Source organism: Marmota marmota, unplaced genomic scaffold, assembly GCF_001458135.2.
Source record: "Marmota marmota marmota unplaced genomic scaffold, marMar, whole genome shotgun sequence".
In the NCBI taxonomy this organism is placed as follows: Eukaryota; Metazoa; Chordata; class Mammalia; order Rodentia; family Sciuridae; genus Marmota; species Marmota marmota.
In genome coordinates this window covers 18,950,472-18,965,530 of record NW_026000242.1, presented here as the reverse complement: position 1 = coordinate 18,965,530, position 15,059 = coordinate 18,950,472, and the positions used below count along the sequence as shown (strand labels likewise).

At 36.8% G+C, this 15,059-nt stretch overlaps 1 protein-coding gene across 5 annotated transcripts in view; it reads right to left on the bottom strand.

Annotated features, from left to right (window-relative positions):
- Positions 1-14,576, bottom strand: part of Pdgfd (platelet derived growth factor D) — a 231,506-nt gene extending 216,930 nt beyond the window's left edge. The window contains exon 1 of one of the 5 annotated variants that reach the window (XM_048795791.1): positions 14,128-14,576. In XM_048795791.1, the coding sequence (XP_048651748.1) occupies positions 14,128-14,251 (124 nt within the window). In that variant the 5' untranslated portion in view covers positions 14,252-14,576. Of the gene's footprint in view, positions 1-13,784; positions 14,084-14,127 lie in introns of those variants that run through there. The other 4 variants (XM_048795790.1, XM_048795792.1, XM_048795793.1 and 1 more) reach the window with 4 other exon arrangements.
- Positions 14,577-15,059: the final 483 nt, after the last annotated feature.

The window sequence follows — 15,059 nt, the reverse complement described above, 5'->3', positions numbered from 1 at the left end:
TCATGTCACTGATAAATATTTTTTAGTAAATGTGGCTTGTGTTACATTTTTCTTGGATAATGATCACTTAAGAAGAGTGGCAATAGTTGGGTTCAATTACAGCTAAGAGCCTTGGGCTCAGAAATTCAACTTCAATTCTCTGTTTCCATCCTGTACTTCAAATTACCAATAATTTAATATTACCAAATATTTCATCTAGATCTAGATCTTCTTTGTTTCCATCTCCTAATATATACTATTGTCATTGTGCTTAAATATTTAATATACATCAACATTCTCTAATAGTAAGTACTTTGTAGATGATAGCTATTATTACATGATTATCAGAGAATTAATTAACAAAGTAACTACCACATAATTTTCCACACTAAGTCCCAGACAGAAATGTACAGTGGGCTCATAACAAAAATTCATGAATAAATAACCATAACAGCCAACAAAGAAATAAATGACATATTGGGTTAAAAGAAAGTTTTAAAAATCAACTATAATATAAAACATCGGAATATTGCCCCTTTCATCATCTGCATAAGGTAAGATTTGGAGTCAAAATTTTCAAAACTTTACGAGGGAGGTAGGGCAGAAATTAGGCTTGTCTTACTATAATATTCTCAAGGGAAGAAATCTGAACTGATCTAAACCATTGAACTGTCAATATCAATTTACTGGGCCAGGAAATTTTATAAAGAGCTGAGAAGTTGGGCTCAAAAAATTAGGCAGTTCATCTATTCATTTTTCATATTAAAGACCCTGTATTAGTTTATTGGGCTGCAATAACAACACAATGCACTTGTTTTCTTTTACAGTTTTGGAGGCTGAAAGTCTGAGATAAGCTTGAATAAACCAAAACCTAGCTGTTGGCAGGGCTATGCTCCCTCAGGAGCTTCTAGGGAAGCTTGCCTCATCAAACTTCTGGAGACTGCTCGCATTCCTTGGCTTGTGGGAGCATAACTTAAATCTCTGTCTCTGTGGTCACTCCGCCATCTCTTCCTCTACCTGAGTCAAATCTCTCCTTCAACTCTCAAATATAGACACTCGTGATTCCATTTAGGACCCACCCAGATATCCAAGATCATTTCTCCATCTCAGAATCCTTAATCTTCAAAATCTTTACCATATAAGGCAACACTGAGAGATTCTAGAATTACAGTGTCAGTCTTTGTACTCATTATTCAGCTCAGTATAGACTTTAGTACATGTGTTTCCAATCTGCTTTAAAACAGTCATTAGAAATGATCAGCTCTGCATACCACTTTAAATTTGAACATAACCAGTTTTTTTGTTTGTTTGTTTTTACGTGTAGCAATCTTGGCAATTGTACACCCAGAAGTGATTACTATTCAACAACTTGGTAGTGAGCTGCAGGGCTTAACCGTTCTGTTCTTACACCTTATTTCATTTGTTCACCACTCTGCCCCACATTTTCATAGGATCTCAAAAATCACAACATGAGGAGACGATTATTTCTCACTTCTGATATTACAACCATGCTTTAGTCCACCAAAGTCAGTCATTTTTGATAAACCATTCATCTGGCAAGTAACGCGGAATGGTCAACTAGCTAGTCATGTGTCCAAAAAAAAACTTGTCAATGACTACATACATGCATTCATTGTTTAGAAAACTATTTTCAACTAATCAGTGTTTCTAAACTGAATTTTTTTGAACTTTACACACACATACAACTGGACATATAAAGGGTGCAAAGCAGTAAAACAGTTATCTAAACTGATTCAATATGTGTTAATTTATTTTGAGAGTTTACTGATATCATACAGAATAGAAGAGTTGCATATTAATGATAGATTCCCATTATTCTTGATTTTTTAAAAAAATGTATTTAGAAAACCTGAGAGTTCCTTAGTTTACAAAGACAATCAAGATAGGGAGGAAAAGAAAATATGATGCACAAAGCTACCTTTGTCTACTGCCATCCAGTGGTCAAATAATCATACTGCATATCACACATTACAAAGTACTACTGGGTTATTTACTTAATCCATATGTTCACTTTTATGATTCATGAATATTTAGCCCAAGAATTGAAAAGACAGGAGACAAAAATCAAGATAGTATTTAAGAAAATACAATTAAAAGTTATTTTTCTGTTCAAGTTTTTATCAATATAATAACAGTGATTACTAAGAGATTTCCCTTTCATTTTCAAATAATATTGTGTTGAACAATAGCTTAATCATTATTTTCTTTTTCTGAACCCACATATTAGGATAGATGAATTGTGGTTGTAAGTTGATCAACAGGACAGAATCTTAAGATTGATATTCTTAAAATAACCCAACAAAACATCAACTGCCAAAAAAATAATAAAATACCCTAGGTCACAAAATGTTGACACTCATATTGTACTGTCTTGCCTTGTATTTAATCACAAATGCATTTTCCCTGTTCAGCCAAAGTAGAAGCTTTAAGTGAGCAAAGACCGAACCTTAAGTTTAACTATCTCTGCTCTACAGTTCAGCATGTAGAGCTCTGCATTAGTCAGTACTCAAAGAGCATTTGTTGAATGAATGAATAGCATTTGTTTATTACATCTGGGCTCAGAATCAAAACATTGTAATGCCACAGTAGCTTTTTTTTTTTGGAGCTATTTAAATAGTATTTAGTCTAGTTTTTTTTTACATTATTTTGTTAAATCCTTTAATTTTATGTTTAGTAACTTTATCAATGAAGTTTTTGTGATTATAAAAAAAATACACCATCAACAACTCTCATTTTATCCTCTGTAAAATAACATATATTGTGAATATCCTTCTCCATAGAAAACTCAATATGAAAAGAAGATGCATTAATCTTTCCTCACTTTTCTTAAGTTTGCCATCCAGATTGACTTGCTCCTTGATAGATATTTTCACCTCTTTCTTTTAATCCCTTTTATTAAGTAGCAGAAATTTCATGTGAAAGTATTCAAATAATAGTGGTAAGATGTACCAAGAAGGATCAGTTTCATTAGTATTATGTGTATGGTATTATGGCTTTTGATGTTGCTTCTATTGAGAGAGTTGAGAATATTCTACATTTCATTGTTATTTGAAATTAACCCAAGATGTCATGCTTTCACCTAAGGTAGCAGTCCAAAAATGTGATCTTGGAATTATGAACCAAATTCCTTGGATATGAAAGTACCTTGTCATGTTAAAAATCCTTGAGAAATATGAGGTATTATTATCAGAGAGCACTTACTTTAAAGACATAATAATATATTCGGTTATTCCATGAGCATTATGAAAGCATTCCATGCAAATATGTGTTTCTCTCTTGCTTTTCTGCCTCTAGGTTTTTCCACATGGATGTGTACAAAAATTAATTTCCTATCACTATGACCTTCCCTCTTTCTTGCCCTTATGTTCTCTATCCTGATCAATGATATAACAAACACCAGATAATTAAGAAACCCAGCAGTCAGCCTAGATTCAGAATATTTAAGCCCAATAATTGAAAAGACAGGATTGAAAGAGAAACACCTTTTCTCTTTCAATCTGATAGTGAAAGGGCTCATATGATCCAATCATTTGTCATAAAAAGCGAGCACCCGCTAGTAAAATTACACATTCATCAAACCTTCATAAGCTTCTCCTATGTGCCAGCCAATAAAGAGGAAAAGGAGAATGTTTGGCTGCATTAAATCCGTTGGCATACACAAATCGGCAGATATTAAACATACAAATAAATAAGTGCCACTTCAAGCATTATTATAGAAATGCTGGATAAAGGAGTAAACTATTCCACCTGGGGAGAAGTGAGGGTCAGGAGAGACTACCCAGTGTAGGGCATTTCCTCTATTCAAAATGTGACATCTGATCTGTGCCTTCACTGAATAGTTCACACAAAAATAATTATGATTGGCTAGACATACAACAGCAGCAATGAAAGGATTCATAATGTTAAGGAATTTGCCACTGGATAAATAGTCTAATATTTTAAAAATGATTTCACATTATTATTTACTGAATTAGAGGATTTACATTAGATAGCAGTGGGATCACTCATTATAGACCTCAAGCAGTGAAATAAAAAGACAAGTCTATGGCTCAGTAAAGAGGTCAAAGCAGAAAGTAGAGACTTATGATTCATTTGCACGTTAAGTAGCCGTTAATACTTTGGACAAAGTAAGACTCTCCAGAGAGAGGATCAGTGAAAAAAGTGAGAAAATAAAGCTAAGGTTAGTGCCTAAGAAATAAGGTAAATCCTATACAGATCAGAAGACCAACCAAAGAGATCTGGGCAAGGTACAGAAATAAAAGTACTCAATAATATTAGGGAAGGCTGGGGTTGCGGCTCAGTGATACAGCACTTGCCTTGGATGTAAGAGGCACTGGGGTCAATTCTCAGCACCGCATATAAATAAAAAAAATAAAAGTCTATCAACAGCTAAAATAAATAAAACTTTTTTAGAAAATAATAATGTTTGGGAAAATATATATGCGTGTTCAATGTCTATTTTTAAAACATTTTTATGTTTTAGCCACAAAAATGCTACCGTTGTAGAACTTGATAGGTTATAATGTGGCATGACTTTTAACTTACAATGTTCTTTCTTTTTATATTAACAAGATCCCTATAACATTCAAAAATCTCTCCTACTCCTTTCACTATTCCTATCAGTTACAGGGAAAGAAAATAACATAAAATTATACATTTTCAGGCCTTCTCTAATCTTGCTTTCCCAAAGAACCTAAAATGAGTACTGTGGTAGTTTTGGCTTTGTTTCTACCACCACTTCAAACCCATCATTTGATAGCACAAAGCAAGAGCAGCCACCAGTCAGGGAAAGAGAATGTTTCAAGAAGAGACTAGGAATCATGGTGACCTCGCCCAAGACGGTTCCCTGGAACAGTGGGAATGATTTCAGATCCCAAGGGATGTGTTATGGTAAGTCTATATGGTGATAAAATGTAGAGTTTGTTGTGGAATGGTACAGAGAGATGCAACATACTTGTTGGCTAAAGTGATGGAGCCAATGAGAATATTTCAGACAAAAGAGTAGGGAACCTTATAGTTTCATGTCAGAAGCCAATGGAGCCCTAAAGAGATGGAATTGCAGAGGGGAAGGACCAAGAGCACATCACACTCAGATTCAGACTGTCCAGGAGAAAGTCCAATGTCTAAGAGTACTGCTGCCCCCGGATTCTGACAATGTGGTAAAGCTAATACCAGTTGTACATTGTTGTTGAGCAGCTACATCATTTGTTGAAGCAAAAGATTTGTTCAACTAAACCAGTTAGGAGATGAGATAGATACAGATATTGACATCTGTCCATATATGCTGCCTCCAGGAGACTCATCTGATAAGAAAAGACATACACAGACTGAGGGTGAAAGGTTGGGAAAAATCATACCACTCACATGGACCTCGGAAGCAAGCAGGGGTGTCCATACTTATATTAAATAAAATAGACTTCAAGCCAAAGTTAACCAAAAGGGATAAAGAAGGACACTACACTAAAGGGAACCATTCACCAACAAGACATAACAATCATTAATATATATGCCCCAAACAATGGTGCAGCTATGTTCATCAATCAAACTCTTCTCAAGTTCAAGAGACAAATAGACCACAACACAATAATCGTGGGTGATTTTAACACACTTCTCTTACCACTGGACAGATCTTCCAAACAAAATTTGAATAAAGAAACTACAGAACTCAATAACACAATTAATAACTTAGACTTAATTGACATATATAGAATATATCAAGCAGAACTACTTTTTTCTCAGCAGCACATGGATTCTTCTCAAAAATAGAACATATGCCATAGGACAACTCTTAGCAAATACAAAGGAGATATTACCATGCATTTTATCCAATCATAATGGAATGAAAATGGAAATCAGCGATAAAATAAGGAAGATAAATTCCTACATCACATGGAGAATGAACAATATGCTACTGAATGAACAATGGGTTACAGAAGACATCAAGGAGGAAATTAAAAAATTCTTAGAGGTAAATAAAAACACAGACACAACATATTGAAATCTCTGGGACACTATGAAATCAATCTATCAATCATAGTAAGCTGATGCTAAAATTTTGCAGCTGTTTTTATTTTCTAGACAAAGAGATAGACTTTGCATTTGTCCCTGTGAAATTTCATATTGAGAAGATGAGTACATCATTCCAACTCAAGAACATGTGGATTGTCTGCAAACTGGCCCATAGCCAAACTGTCCATTTTTGTAAGTAAAGTCTTACAAACATTTATTAACATTTTGCAAACAAAAAAGTTTTACAGTCCTCCTATTCATTTATGCAATTTCTATGTCTGCTTTTATGCTACAGTGGTAGAACTGAGTAGGTACAACAGAGACCATATGGCATGAAAAGCCTAAATATTTACATTCTGGGCCTTTACAAAATGTCTGCCAATTCAATCCATTCATCTGGTCCAAACTATTAACTTCCCAACTAACATATGAAGGCTTGGTAGATGTGTTTCCTATGCTCATCTTCAAGTTATTAAGGATTCTGAACCCAACAGGTCTAATCCAAAGGGCCAATAAAATCCTTACTCACCTCCCTCTTGATAATACAAATCTTTTAGTTACCACTGAAAGAATGATAATTATAGTTTGTTATCATCCTGGCTCCAATTGTTCTTTTCCACAGGGTTTCCATAGTAAACACTGTCAATTTTCTGGTTGAACTTCATATTTTCTGAAGTTGATACCACTACACCATCTGAACCTGGTAAATCTATCAGTCATATAATGTGAACTTTCCTTTCTGGCTCAAAGACATCATTTCAAAAATCAACTACTTCACTGGGTTGTAATATAGTAATTTCCTATTGACATATGGAAATAGGTTGGAACTATTTTCACTTAATTCAATTAGAAACCTAAGCCAGCTGTGCTTGCTTAGGTCTCATGAAAACTTTCCAAGGCCTGGAAACATAAGAGGAGGCAGGAAAATCACTGGCTGTCACTGTTCAATGCTAGTAGTGTGAATAACTAGAACCAGTCCTCATCCTTCTTCTAATATCACACTCCCATTCTATGTGGATATGGAAACCATGTAAACAAATATGACATAATTATACAGAAAGTGAAGAAAAATGGTCATTTAGTATCCACTCCATGAACCTATGAACTCATTTATACACAGTTACCACTGCTTTTAACTTACAAGTGAATTTGCTGACTATTTATTGGTTCAATCAATTTTGTTTTCTATAACTAAGGTTACTGAATAGCTAAATTCCATAAACCGGGTGGCTGCCATGTGGCTTATTTAATCTTTCACAAGATGCAGAACTTGTTAGGATCTTCTCCCTTTGGGTCTGAAAAGACTTGCACAGAACCAACACAAAATGTTTAACCCTCACTCATAACCCATACCAGCCACTGTCCCTAAGATCCTTCTGCCCAGAGAAACCATGCTGGATTTCAAATTTTAAAAAACAAGAATATTAGTATAGATAACATGATGACTACAGTTAATAACAATGAAATATATCCCTGAAAACTGCCACAAGAATAGATTTTAAGCATTCTCTCCACACACATAAAAAGGATGAGCTAATTCATATATGCTAATTAGCTTGATAGCCATTCCACCCTACATATTTCAAACATGTTATACTCCATAAATACACAAATATACATAATTTTTTGTTAAATAAAGATAAACATTAAAATAAACTTTCTTTAAAAAGAATTCTAATATATGAGGTTTCAAATCATGTTTGATTTGCTTTTAAGACAATGCATTACCTTTAAAACTATTCAACCTCATAAGCACACTCCATAAAAATGTGCTCAAGTTTAAAGAAATCTGAGGAAAAACCACTCTTCATGATGAAAGACCACTCCTCATGATGAAAGGCAGTTCAAGTACCTGTATTATGGTGCTTCCAAAGACTTTCCTACCTTGCAATTATACAAAAACTCCACAAATCACAAAAATGCTCAGCATTAATCTCTCAATATTAAATATACAGATGTCAGCACACCAAGGTGAAGATAGGGAAGAGATATATTACTATATGCATCATCAGTGCTTGTGAGAAACAAAGCATGCCTCATTCTTGCCTTGGAAAAAAAATTCTCAGAAGAAAATATTTCTTCCCGCACGTCCACCTGTGCACTGTCGGTCCCAAAGGCTTACTCCTTTATTTATGACTTACATTTGGTCCTAAAATACTGTATGGGGATACAGAACATTTTGCTGCAGCATTTTTGTTGGATTCTTTTCTTTTTGTCATCTATTACGCCTGCAGATTCTTGCTGAAACTGTCCTTCATACAAAAGTTAATGTGAACATGGTCCCTTTTAAATTACACTAATTCTGAAGTGTATATATTTGCAGTAACACATTGACAAACATTAGGCAGGTCACTTGCACCCTTTACCTTACTTTATTGAGACCTCAAATAGTGTTAAAAAAAATAACATCTGCTGTGCTGATCTCCAGAGAGGCATCTTGGGTAAGGAACACCAGGAATGTCATAAGGCATAGGCCACTAAGTTTTGGAGATTTGGGACTAGGAAAGACATTCATGTCTTCTACTACCATACTTCAAATGAAATATTCCAGTGTGTGTAGCTGTTCACAGTGGGTATGCAGGGAGACCAGTCTTCATTACAGCTGGCCTGGCTACTCCTCAGGAACACTGTCACTACTTTCAAGCACAGAAGGGGCCATGCATGTCTCAATTAAATCCTTCAATGACTTCCCATTGCACTTAGCACTCTGGCCAAACTCCCTCACATTACTTCCCAGGATTTTCACTAGTGCACACTTGCTTATTTGAATTTTTCACTTCCATATCTTGGCAAATGTTCTCTCCACAAGGAAACTCCACATGCATTCCTCAGGGCTCCTGCCTTCTGAACTCCATTCATCCTTCATGCCTATGTTGAAGTGCTTCTTTCTCCAGAAAGTCTTTCTCAGTCTCTTCTGACTGCATTAAATGCTCCTTGTAGATTCTTGTGACTGAATGCACTTCCCCCACAAAAGCACCTATCACACTATATAGTGCTTTTACACTCTAAGTGTGAAATACATTTTTCAAACAAAAATCTTATGATGAACTTGAAGACAGTATGTAAATCAAAAGTATGGAGATATATGTGGAATTGTTCTGTTGAAGAAGCGGTAGGAAATCTGAAGCTAACGTGTTCTGAGGTCCCCTTGCAGGGACCTCTAAGGCACTTGGCCCTCTTCAGAATACATCAGAAAGTTAAGAGCAACACTTGGAACTGACTAGTTATTTGTCCATATTGTTCACTAGATTGCAGATTTCAGGATGGCAGGAATCATGCATGCTTCATTCATATTGTGCTAAACAACTGAACATCTAGGACAAGACATGGCAGATATGACAGAAGCAAGAAATAACCATCAAATAAATAAATAACAGTGACAGCAGGACTTAGCAGCAGAGTGCAGGATAAAAAAAACTATTTGTTTACCTTTTGTCTTTGGAAAATAGTCAGATTAAGTCAAGAATCACTTGAAAAGAGATAACTTTGAAAGAGGATAGGCAACTTAGCTACTAACTCAATTCTACTCTAAAACCATCTTGTTCCCTTGAGAAAGATCAGTGCAATACCCAAATGTCATGGCATAGATGAGTTAGAAACATCCTACCTCTGGTTCACCTAAAAGACTTTCCTATCTTAATAAAAGGAAGGCTTTTATTAAGGTATTCAGGAACTAGCTTTTCACACTAATGAGATCATTTCAAAAAAGAGAATTCAAGAGTAAGTTCCAAAAGGAAGATGATTTGCATTATGACTCAGCTCTCAAGGGCATATCCTTCCAGACTCAGAATGATGGGGGTTTGAGACCAAATATGCTCACAGTCTTGCGTGACAGAGACAGCATGCTTATGTTTCTTGCCGGTCAGAAAAGGTGGATGGCCCTGTGAGCTCTGCTCCATTGTTTGACTCTATTGTTCTGAAACAACACAGTTTTACTCTTATTCACTGAAAGGGAAAATCCTGTAGAAAAACCCACTGACATTCAGGGACTTCATAATGCCATTACTGGCACCCTCCACTTGCATGGCATCCAAACACCTGGCTAAACTGTACTCTTTAAAAGAATCTTAATTAAATATTATTACCCCTGGTGGCAATTCAAAGTTGTTGAATTTAAAATATGTAATCTCCACTATGCTTCATAAGATTGGGAGTCTTAAAACTATTAGAGTATTTAAAGTATTTATATTTAAAGTATATAAAAGAAATTATAAATTCAGAAGAGCAGAGAATTTAAACACTAATCTGATTCTTAGTTTTCAAACACTTAAAAAATAATTTGTTTATATTTTCCTCTGTTTTGTTGCCTTCCCTTAAACTCTGTTTGTTTGTTTGTTTTTTAAATTGGTATCAGGGACTGAACCCAGAGACACTTAACTACTGAGCCTCATCCTCAGCTCAGCTCTTTTAGTTTTTATTTTGAGACAGGGTCTAAGTTGTTGAGGCTAGCATCCTCCCAACTCAGCCTCCCAAGTCACTAGGATTACAGGCATGCACCACCACACCTGGTTTAATCTCTATGCACCAAAGTCAGTATACGTCCATCGATGAAAATAGAAAGCCACATTTAAAAAACAAGCTTGACTACTTTAAAATCTAAGCACAATTACTAAAACTGCAAGCCTATCATTAGCTAATGATAATGTAATAGACAATTCAAGTTCTGGTATATTTACCAAGCGGAACTAAATCCATCACTGCTTACCAGCAACACCTTACTTTCAGAAATCAACAAAAGGTCAATAAAGTATATTCTTAAATCCATAGGCAGAAAGTTAGATTTTTAAGTAAGTAAGTGTCAGTTAATTGCTACTTTACACTTCTTGATACACACTCTGAGCAATACATACTTGTGACCAGTTATTATCACAAAGGCACGGACTGTATAGGCACTAAAACAAGAGTGCTAGGGTTAAATTGGGATTTTTTTCTCTGTGCTCATAAATTGGTCTGAGCAAGAACAATAAAAACTCTGATATAAGAATAAACACTCAATTAATACCACTAATTATTATGTTTTAGCATACAGCCTCATTTCCTCCTAGAAAGATGAACCAAATTCAACCACACTTCTCCACAGGGGCACTTATAATCATTCTTCAAATGGAAGGGCTCTGGTGATGTCTCTTTAGAACAAGAATAGATTATGATGGAGATTTCTAGAAGCCAGAAGATGAGAGCCAGCCAGCCTCCTATAATGGCTGAGAAAGACTATCATTTACAACCCTAGCACTACATATTTGCATATCATTTCTTAGCTATCCCAGTTATCGGGACCTCTTAGGCACAATAGATCACATGTGAGTTTCTGTATCAAGCCAGACAGAATGCAATACACCTGATGCCCTTCTTATAGGACATCTGCTCTTGTTGTTCCTTTCTTGACTGCAACTGGAGGCAGCACCTATTCAGCCTGGCAGGAACAAATGGATGACATTCACATGTGAAGATAGTTCTATCATCAGGTGATGTTTTCTACCATCCCTCTCAAGGATCATGGCCAATTTATTTTTTTCTTGTGATATCCTATGCATTTTAATCTAAGGGCTGGATTTCCTAAAGGCCCTACATTAATATTTGAAACTTATGTTTTTATATTTTTTCCTAAATATATTCCTTATCTACATCTCCCTGAAGTTTACATCCTACCTTAATTTTATATCCAAAATAAAAAGAATATTGTGTTCTTCAATGGGCTATGAAGAAGATTTGAGAAAGCAAGCTGAGAAAGCTTGGAGTCAATTTAACAAGTTATTACTTTCTGACAGCTCAAATATTGTCATTAGAGTTTTCTAGATGACGTCTAGACCTCTTCAAAGATTCTTTAATTTTACTCTCTCACCAAAATTCTCCAACAGTGTTTTTCAACCTTTTCTTCACCATTACCAACCTCCATCAGTCTTTTTGAACATTTTTTTTTCTATTCACCTTCCTTCCCCATGAAATGTTAACACCACTGATATACTCTATATCTGTTTTTATATTGTAGCCCCTTAGAGGAACAGAAATCATTGTAATAGCTAAGAGTTTTCACCCCTAAAGCCCAATCTCACCCCCTTAGGGGAATCATATGCACTTAAGAAAAAGCTGCCATTTGAAAATTTAACTAAAACCTCATTAGAGTGTTAATATTTTTACTCCCTATAAAATGATTTTATGTGTCTAGCTTTTCTTCCTTCACAGCATTGTTTATAAGATGAAACTGATATGGAGGAAAATATTTAGCAATCTGAGCTAATTAAAGTGTGTGTGTGTGTGTGTACTGTTAAACTGTGTGAGTAACTGTTAAATAGACCTGGCTACACTATAAAGAAATTAAAAACCCATGGTAGTTTTTAAAAATTTGCTAGAACAAAATATTTACCAAATAGATTAGACATATGGAGTTTTAGCAATAAAAACTAAAATAAGAGTATTCCCTACCCCAAAAAAATAATTTTTAAAAAATTCTGAGCTACAGCTGCATAACTTGGTTTTAGACAGAATCTTGGGCTAATGGAAAATGGTTACATACTTTTCATTTTCTGTCCTTGACTTCTTGTAACTGATACTTGGGAGGCTAAGGATTACAAAATTTTGGCTATGAAGTCATGCAAATCATAAGTGGCATTTTACTCTATGCAGTTAAAAGGGCATATAAAGTACAAACATGAGCAAACTTAAAAAATCAAGTAGGAGAAGATATGTCTCTAGTGGAAACCTTAAAGAGTAAAACTATAACATCTTGGTCTTGGGCCTAAATTGTTTTTTAATTTTACTAAGAAACTTTTGTGCTTTATCTAAGATAGCAGATTATTAAAAATGCACTGCTGGAATATTTCATATGAAACACTGTAATGAAGTAAGGTGACTGGGGCTTCCCCCACAACATACCTTACCATTTCAAATGACTTGAACATACTGAAATCCACAGTCTAGCTGTTATCAGAAATACAGTAAAGTTTATATTTTCCCTTCAAAGTCCAAAAGTCTTTCAGTGAAGTCCAAAATAAGGACACACCAAGAATGAAAGTGATATGGGTATAAAATAATTAATATGAATTTACAAGTAAGACAGTCAAATGTCACCAGCTCAAAAGGGATGCTATAAGATTAGGCTGGTAATCTTCCTAGGGGGTGTGTTAGAACTTGAAGAAAGCAGGAGAGATGATACTGAATCAGGGGAAAACAAAACCTCAAAACCTGAGGGTCTATCTAGGTGCATACCAGAAACAGCTGCAGATAACCGGAACATTAGCTACAGCTGGGAATTGAAGAATAAACCAACTTCAGATTGTCCGTGGAAGCTCCAGAAAGTAAATAATCTGAAGTTAGAGTCTCTGAGACCCAATGACCCAGGTGTCCTCCAGAGCAAAGGAAAACAAATAAGCCTGTTTTGAGACCTTGCTTAGGAAAGCTGCTTCAGGAGTTTTCTCCTTCCAAATAGTTTGAAAGCCTCCCACACAAGAGCACTAACAGCAGAAGCCAGGTCCCCCTGTGGTGACAGAGGAAGCCCCAGAAACCCTATCTCCTAGACTGCTTTTCTGAGCCAGACATAAGTTCCAAGGGAAAGTCACTTAAGGGTCTGGAAGGGGCAACATTGAACTTCTCCTAATAAATAACTAATATATAAATAAATAGTCACCTTGCTCCAGATAAAATTGCAGTACTGAAACGCACTAAAAATACATGCATAATTAAGTTAAAAAATCACCCAGAGAAGGTCACTCTTGACTCCACCTATCACAAATGCCTGGTCTTTGCTAGTTATAAGTCCAAAAGGTTAAGAGCCTCACCAAGGGGTGGCGTAGTCTGCAACTTTCTCCAACTCCGGGATGAGGCACAGCATCCTGGTGTCAGACTTCTGGACACCAAAATGACTTTTCTAGGGTGCAGCAAGATGAGCCACCAGATCCATACTATGCCCTCCTGCTGGCGTCCCACACCCGTCAGCCCCATTCTGGAAGGAGGGGCTGAAGGAGGGGCTGAAGGGACTACAGACAAGCAGAACAACTCCGTAGCCAAACAATGCATTCAGTCCAAATTCATGTGAAGGATTTGGGGAGGTGGATAGAAAGAACAATGACATCAAACGTGACTGTTTTAATTAAAAATAAGTAAATAAAATGAGCCCCTTACCATCTCGCCTCAGGTTGGCGTTGCGCAAAGCTTTGATGGATGCGCTTTGCGGAGTTGCATAAGTGTCCCGAAAGCTGCAGAAGTTTGCGCAGGCCAGGGTGTAAAGGAAGATGAGCCGGTGCATTTGGGATTAGCGACTTCGGGACAGCTTCGCTCCAAGACAAAAACCGGGTTCTGCTCGGGACGGACGCCGCGCCTCCCTGCGCTCTCGCCGCCTGCGCTCCCCAGCGCTGGCCCGGCCCGCTGAGCTAATCGCCGAGCTCTCCCTAAACTTCCTGCAGGCTGAACTTTCTGAGCGCGTGTGGGTGCCGCACTTCCTTGTGGTGCTGAGAGTTGTTAAAGGGTGACTGGACAAACAACAGGTTGACGTTTGTTCGCCCCCTCCTGTGGCCGGCAGCAGCAGCACAAGCTGCAGGGGNCCCGGGTGGCAGCGCCCCCTGAGCTGCGCGCACACAGCTCAAAGCAGCGGCGCGAGCACCCAGGCTCCCTGGGCCAAACCTGCACTGCCACTGAGCATGCCCAGTTTGACAGTGGAACAGGACTCTTTGCCATCCTGGGCTTTATGTTTGTCGGACCAAAAAGGGTGCAGGGAACAAGGTGGCCACTGTTCTAGCCTTGGTGATGGTGGGATTTGGGAAGAATGATTGGAGTTTGGAGTGTTTATTTTTTTTGTTGTTGTTGTTGTTTTGTTTTGTTTTTTACTGTAACCAAAATCAGATTGTATTGAGTCAACATTTTACTATATGTACAATGGAAAAGTGCAAGGCAAAATGAGCTGATTCTGAGCTTTATTTACTTTGGATCCCAGTTGCTGTGATCTTAGTTGAGTCAAGGGTAGTTTCTCAGGGGAATAAACAGCCTGCCCTTCTCATTTCACAGAGATGTAGTTGGGATGGACTCAGGTGGTAAAGTGTATAAGTGCAACAACCATT